At 41.1% G+C, this 7,679-nt stretch overlaps 1 protein-coding gene across 1 annotated transcript; it reads left to right on the top strand.

Annotated features, from left to right (window-relative positions):
- The first annotated feature begins 2,565 nt into the window (after positions 1 to 2,565).
- LOC149190839 (uncharacterized) lies at positions 2,566 to 7,381 on the top strand. Its single transcript, XM_089410601.1, has 4 exons — positions 2,566 to 2,825; positions 3,020 to 3,260; positions 3,950 to 5,298; positions 5,623 to 7,381. The coding sequence occupies exons 1-4, from the start codon at positions 2,566 to 2,568 to the stop codon at positions 7,379 to 7,381; spliced, it is 3,609 nt and encodes a 1,202-aa protein (XP_089266727.1).
- The last annotated feature ends 298 nt before the right edge of the window (positions 7,382 to 7,679 follow it).

Here is a 7,679-nt window from a genome sequence, read left to right as displayed (position 1 = left end):
CAGACAAAATTAGCTCAATCTATGGGGCTTAAATTGTGAAATGTGTTTCATCTTTGAATGTACTTAGGGATGAGATAATAGTTTCAAATATCCAAGTAAAAAATAAGAAAGTTGAAAATTAATTGAGATTTGAGAGGATCGATGAATATTCCCAGGCAGTCAGTTAACAAAGTGCAAATTTCAAGGCAGTGAATCACCATTCATTAAGAATAGATAACGAGGAATTTGTCAACAGAGAATAAGTATTTCTTTTATCAATCCAACATTCCCAGTAAATCATGAAACTGGTGACAGATATTTCGAAGCAGAATTTTAGAAGTTAAAAGATTATTTCCATCTTTGGAGGTAGAAGGCTTTCTATCAGTCCCTAATTTCCTGCAAACAACTCCAAGTTTTTGGCGTATTATTTAGAGATTGTTTTTATTTTTAGTGCATCGTTTAGATTTTCATTCCAGAAATATTTTAACACTTACTTGATGTATTTTTCTATATATGATTTCATTGTACTTGTACAAGGGTTGGCTTTTGATGCTAGAACCCTGACATTTTTGTAAATACTTTTATTACAGGAATTTTAATTAAAGTATTCTAGATTTAGTCACGCGATAGAAATTGCTTTTCATATATGTATTTCTCTATTGTTTCATAATTTGTTTCTGCACATGTTCAAAGTAACATAGGAGTTAGGGCAAGGCTAGGTTTGAGTAGCAACCTCCCTAGAAAGTGGTGCAACAATAGTAAAAAACCAGAGAGGAAGATTGCTGCAAAAAGATAGGGAGATGGGTGAAACACCTAGGGCAACTGATGGGACCCTAAGGAAAATGACCAAACAAGTTTAAATGTGAAACTATGGATGGTAACAACCTATCTTAATAGATCTGAAATAAAAGGGTACAAATCTGGAAAATGTGGTTGAAAGTGCTGTAGAAACTTAGACTACTCACTCAGCTAAACTCCTCCTAGAAAGGTGGAAGCGTACTAGAAGCCCTAGGGGAGGCTAAATTTGACTTCGACAAGTAAATCAGAGTGGATCAAGGCCTAAGAGGGATGAGACAAAGCTCAAACAACCTAGTAGACAACTCTCCGCAAAACCCAGAAATCGATCTGAGAAAAATTCTAAAACCCAGAAATCGCATGTACTGACCTGTTTCTCCATAGGGATCACACTTTTTGGGCTGTTTGGTGCGTTCTGGCCTCCAGATCACTCTTTTTGGGCTAAAAAGTGAGATTTCTGCTCAGTGGATCTCAGTCAGCAAATCTCGAAAAAAAATGCCGCCCTTGTCGCGGCTGGTTCCTATGACCTGCGAAAATGATCAGAAAGCTTGCGGAAGTCAGAAATTTAACAGATCTAGGGTTAAAAAACTAAGAAACATTAAGAGAATTGAAAAAAGAAGAAACCCTAAGCTGAAAACCAAAGGTCACCCAGGTTTTTGGATCTGAAGTATAAAACCCAGCGGAGTCGCCAATTTTGTTATAGTGTTTTCTTCTCAAAGATGTACGAAAAGAACCCACGTAAGATTGTGGGTGAAAAACAATCTCAACGATATAAATGGCTGCTAAACATTGTAGATATGGAGCAATTGATAGAAACAAAACCTACCAAAGTTCGGATCTATGCTACAATCATAGTTAAATAATAAAAAGAAAGAGTAATATCTCCAATCATCCAATGGAAACCAGATATGTAAAGAATAATTTTATTATAACACTTGTGAAGAGAACAGATAAATGTTACCAGTCCCCCTCTATGGGATGGGTTCTTAGCTATCCTCAAACGTCTTCATCTTGTGTAGAGTCTCTCTCATCTATAATGTGTAAACCCAACAAAAATATGGTGTGTAACAATGAAAATAATCAGAGTTACAACAACGAGTGCAACAATGAAAATAATCAAAAGTGAATAATGAATGGAAAACCCTTCTATTTATAACAAAATATTGAGCTATCCTCGAATAATGAGCAATAATAAAATATTATTGATCCTATTCTTGGAATAACCACTTGGAATATTTTATTATATTTGTTTAGGAGGGAAAAAGTATTTAAACTTTTATTTAGAAATAATAAATAAATAAATGATTTATTTATCATCTCAAGGAATTAGTTAAGGAATAATAAACAAATAAGAATTTATTTAATTATTCCTAAGGGATTTAGTCAAATTTAACAAAGAATAATAATTAATTAGTGATTAATTAATTATTCTTAGAGAAAAATAAGAAAAATAATGATTTATCTATTTATTTTTCATGATTGGGTTAAATTTGACAAGGAATAATAATAAACAAATGGCTTAATTAATTATTCCTAGAAGAAAATCAAATAAATAGTGATTTATTTAATTATTCTTCATGGGTTTAAGTATAAATTACTTAACAAAGGTGGTTTATTAGGTAATTTCTCACAATGAAAGCAATTTTACTATGGTAAAATTGGCCTTACATGGCAATAGGTAATTGCAAAGCTATTCGCTGCTGCTCAGGACTGGAGCCTTGGCCTGCGCGCGCCCTCTGAGACTGCACCCCTCCTTCGGCATCGTGGCTGTCTGGGCCTTGGCCTCCCGCCATGGCCCCCCCGGACTCTCCTCGGGAGGAAATCGATCCTCAAAAGGCCTTTTCAAATCTTGTGAAATCACTCCCTCCTCAACGCCCCAGACCTGCGATTTCGAAATTTGTCAAGAAATTAGATGTTCTTCAAGAAGTTCAACTGCCTCCAACCCTGCCTCGCATGGCAGCATTATCTCTTGCTGAAAAAGGTCTCATAGGGCAATTCACAGGCCTCTGGCCCTCTCCAAGAACAGTTCAAAGATGGGTTGAACGAAACTGGTCAGATAAAATCCAAGGGAAAATATCAATTAGGTTTTGTGGAAAAGGGTACTATACATTCCACTTCGAATCCAAAGAGGACAAGGATTTGATCTTCAGAAACGGGTCGTATTTCATGGACTCCAGGGGTCTCTACCTCAACAAATGGACCCCAGATTTTGACCCTGAGCTGGATGTTCCTAGTGCTGTTCCAGTCTGGGTCTGTCTACCTCATCTCCCTCTCCATTGCTGGGAGATGAGTCTGTTCGAGCCATTGGGAACGTTGTAGGCAAATATATTGATCGTAGCGAGCCGAAGGATAACATGCAAGCCTGTGCAAGGATCTGTGTCGAAGTGGATCTAGGCAAAGGACTGCCTGAAGCAATAAAGCTGAAAGTGGACGAATGGAGTCATGTCCAGCAACTGGACTACGAGCAGATACCATTTAAATGTAAGGTATGTCACGAATACGGACACTTTGCTAATAGATGTTCTAAACTTGTTGATGCAGAGAGTGATGAGCAGGAAGGCCATTAGGAATCAGTCAAAAAGAAGAAGTCTGCCCCTTCATCCAAGCCTCCCCTGGCTTCTGATAACCCTGGACCCTCTGCTCCGCATCCTTCTTCTTCCTCTCCATCTGTTCCCCTCTTACCTGATCTGCCCCTCCCCCCCTCTTCTAACCCCTTTCTTGTTCTCTCTGAGTCTCCTCCAGAAGATCCCCCCTTGCCCCCCTCAGCCCTATCTGAGCCTTCTGACCCCCACCCTTCCCAGATCATCTCTTCACAAGCATCTCTTGAGCCCTCTCTATCCAGAATAACCAGAAGCTCTTCGAAAGAACATGGAACATCCAGTGACATTTAAAAAAAGTTAGGACCTAGAAGGAAATCAGCCAAGCAACATAGGGATGAGAACGCTCAGAAAGATATAGCCATGGGAACGCAAACACCAATAGAATCTTTCATTTTGGGGCATCAAGAGAAAGAGACAAGCCACAAAGAACAAGAGAGGCAAGCACCTCTCCGCATGCCCAATACCCAATGATGAAAATCTTATCTTGGAACAACAGGGGTTTAGGGCACCCCTCCAAAGTTGCTGCCCTCAGAGACCTAATTCACAATGAAAAGCTAGAAATTATGTTGATTCAGGAGACAAAACAAGATCAACATGAAATGAGAAGAATAATAGACCAGCAGAAACACTATATAGGATGTATCAGTGACTCAAGAGGAGCCTCCGGAGGAATTGTCACCATCTGGGACAATAGTAAATGGAACTGCACTTCAACAAATCTCCACCAGCACTGGATCAGAACCGTTTTGGACAGCAGAACAGGCAACCATACAGTAACTATTTATAATGTTTATAGCCCCAACCATTACAGAGAAAAGGAAATATGTTGGGATGATCTAAGGGCAAGTATCGATGGGGAGCCAAATTCAAACATCATAGTAGCAGGCGACTTCAATCTAGTCTTGCATGCCAATGAAAAAAGGGGAGGATGTTTTACTCCAGATCCCTTCAGAGGTCAAATGGAGGCTATCATTCAAGACCATGAATTAGTTGATGTTATTCCTAAAAATCGCAGGTACACTTGGAGTAACCGTAGGATTGGCATCGGCAATATAATGGAGCGGCTTGACAGATTTTTAGTTAATATCTCGTACCTCTCTTCCTTTTCTGTAGGATATGCCAACGTCCTCAATACTTCAGCATCCGATCACTACCCTATTACTCTCACTCTGGAAACGCATTGCCCCCTCGAGCCTATCCCATTTAAATACAGCCCCCTTTGGAATTGGATTCCAGCAGTCAGAGAAATTGTTCAGAAGGTGTGGAGCCAGCATGTAGAAGGTTCACCAGGCTTCATCTGGGAAACTAAATTAAAAAGAACCAAACAGGTGATAAAGGAATGGGCCAAAGAGAATTATAAGGAACCCGAGGAGGTTAAAAAGAAGATTAAGAGTGATCTTGAGAGCGTTCAATTAAGGATTGAAGAACATGGCCTATCTCAGCAAAACAAGGAGCAAGAAAATGCTCTCTATACACAGCTGAGCCACATAAACAGGGAGGAAGAAACCAAATGGCGTTTAAAATCCAGGCAATTATGGCTCCAAGGAGGAGACAAAAATACAGCCTATTTTCACAAACAGGCCACTGCTCGAAAGCTTAGGAACAATGTAAGCTCAATTTTGGATAATGAAGGAAATCTGCACAACACCCAAGAGACCATTAGAAAGGCCGCCTCTGAGCATTACAGAAATCTCCTAACCGAAACCAAAGGTGAAGAGGATTACACTGATTTGCTCCAACACTTACCCAAAGGAATCACTAAGGAGATGAACGACAGTCTAAACAAGGAAATTGAAGAAGAGGAAATCAGAAGAGCGATTTGGAATCTGCATCCTGATAAGGCACCTGGGCCTGATGGATTTCCCATCTGCTTCTATAGGGTGTTTTGGGGTCTTATAAAAAGGGACTTGATTAAGATGATCAGGTGGATGCAGAGAAAGGGTAAAATAGGAGGGTTCACCAACTCCACCTTTCTTGCCCTCATCCCCAAAGAAAACCGGCCCACTTCCTTCTCCAGATTCCGACCCATCTCCCTCTGCAACTCTTCCTATAAAATTCTGTCCAAAATTCTAGCCTCTCGCCTCAAACCCCTCCTTCCCTCTTTGATCTCTGAAAATCAAGGAGGTTTCTTGCCTAATAGGCAGATCACTGATTCCATTCTTCTTGTGCAAGAAGCCATTCATTCGAGCCTCTCCAGGAAGGAAAAAGGGTTCATCCTCAAGCTTGACCTGGCTAATGCCTTTGACAGAGTCCGACACTCCTTCCTCATAGCTGTCCTAAAAAAGATGGGATTCGAGTTGGCCTTCATTAACCTTATAGCTGCTTGCATCTCTGGGCCCTGGATTTCCCCCCTGATCAATGGCAGACCAGGTGAAGCATTTCAATCTTCCCGGGGTCTTAGACAGGGCTGCCCCCTCTCCCCCTATCTCTTTATCCTCATGGCGGAATCCTTCAGTCAAGCTCTGGATCATAACAGGAGAGTGGGCCTCATAACTGGAATCAAATTCGGGAATGGAGCAAAGAACATCAATCACTCACAGTTTGCTGATGACACCTTGTTAATTGGAGGAGCTTCCACCACAATAGCAAGGAGGTTCAAGAAACTCCTTGACCAATTTATGGGGTACTCTGGAGGCATGGTCAACCAGCTTAAAAGCTGTATATATGGATGGAATACTTCAAACCAGGTAATTCACAGTATTGCAAATATATTTGGTGTCTCCTGCAACCTGGAGTGGACTCATTTCTCTTACCTAGGCATGCCAGTGAGCCTTGGTCCTTTGAAGGCTGGTACCTGGGATGGAATCATTGATAAGGTGAAGAGGAAGGTGCAACAATGGGGATCACTGTGGCTCAACCCAGCAGGCCGCCTTATTCTTCTCAAGTCAGGTATCACCTCTCTCCCTCTTTACCGTTTCTCTCTTTACCAAGCCCCTGCTACCTTTCACCATAAAATGGAAGTTGTTCTCCGCCAATTCCTTTGGCAAGGAGGGAAGAACGACAAAAGCAAGTTTAATTTAGTCAGCTGGAAACATGTCATCCAAACCCAAGATAGAGGCGGTCTCGGTATTAGGTCGCCCAAGTTCTTAAATCTTGCCTTTGGTGGGAAAATTGTATGGAGGCTTATTACAGGTCCCTCTTCGTGGTGGAAAAGAGTGCTGGAGACCAAATACCTAAACTTCCCCAGGCAGCAACTTCTTGACTCTGATATTCCTAACAGAGACTCCTCTAAAATCTGGCGGCTATGCAAAAAAGCCATTCCACTCATGATCCAGAATACTTCTAAAGTTCCTGTGGGGGGAGCCAGTATCAATATTGGAACGGATAAAATCCTGGGGCAACAACCTATAAACATGCATGAAGAAGCCATACCCATCATCAATTTCTTCAACAACAGGGGGATACACCACCTGGACCAAATTTCCAACTGGGATCCCCATTCTCACATTTGGACAGGGTGGTCCTTCCCGGAAATACCCAGCGAATTAAATCCTAGCCTTTGCTATCTGCAGACTCTCCTTCACAGTAAAGCTCCCATTAAGAAGAATGAGAGGGATGGTTTTCGTTGGGATTTAACTGGAACAAATTACACAGTCAAAGCAGGCCACCAGTATCTCTGCAACAGCACCTTTCCCATGACCTTATGGAACCACTGGAAAATGGCTTGGAAGTCAGAGGCGCTCCCAAAAATAAAATTTTTCATATGGCTTCTGCTGAAGGGTAAAATCTTAACAGTAGAGAACTTGAAAAAGAGAGGCATCAATGGCCCATCCAGATGTCCTAACTTCTACAACGCCGAAGAAACGATCTACCATCTCTTTGTAGAATGCCCCTTTGCTATTGAATGTTGGAAAAGTTTTTCCTTCACTGGCAATTTACCTTGGAATTCTCAACATTCCATAGTCGAAGCAATTCACATCTGGAAAAAAAGTTGCCCCTGGAAAGAAAAAAGAAGTAACCTGGTGAAGAGAGTATGGAATACTCTCCCTTATACCCTGCTATGGTGAATCTGGCTAGCAAGAAATCGGAAAATATTCCAAGACAAGAGCTCAGCTACAAGAATAGTTTGCAACAAGGCCAAAAATCTCGCCCTGGAAGCTATCTCAATCAAAACCCCAAGCAGGATAGATGCAACAATGTACAGTGTGGAAGAGCGAGAATTTATAAGTTACATTCTGGATAAAAATTACAAAGCCCAGAATGGTAGCATGGCGAATGAACAACGCAGTAAAGAAACCAACTCCTAGAAAATCAGATTAAAAGAAGAGGAGTTTGTCAATTGGATACAAAATTGCAACAACTTCT

Source organism: Pinus tabuliformis, chromosome 3_1, assembly GCF_031772625.1.
Source record: "Pinus tabuliformis cultivar Carrire ecotype Pingquan chromosome 3_1, CPIR1, whole genome shotgun sequence".
NCBI classification, from domain to species: Eukaryota; Viridiplantae; Streptophyta; class Pinopsida; order Pinales; family Pinaceae; genus Pinus; species Pinus tabuliformis.
Note: the sequence above shows the minus strand (reverse complement) of the source record. Positions and strands in the feature narration are given on the sequence as shown.

Coding starts and splice junctions, on each gene's coding strand:
- LOC149190839 (XM_089410601.1), top strand. CDS start 2,566: ATGGCCCCCCCGGACTCTCCTCGGGAGGAAATCGATCCTCAAAAGGCC. Junction 2,826..3,019: donor AGATGGGTTGAACGAAACTG/GTCAGATAAAAT, acceptor GTGCTGTTCCAG/TCTGGGTCTGTCTACCTCAT. Junction 3,261..3,949: donor AGATACCATTTAAATGTAAG/GTATGTCACGAA, acceptor ATGTTGATTCAG/GAGACAAAACAAGATCAACA.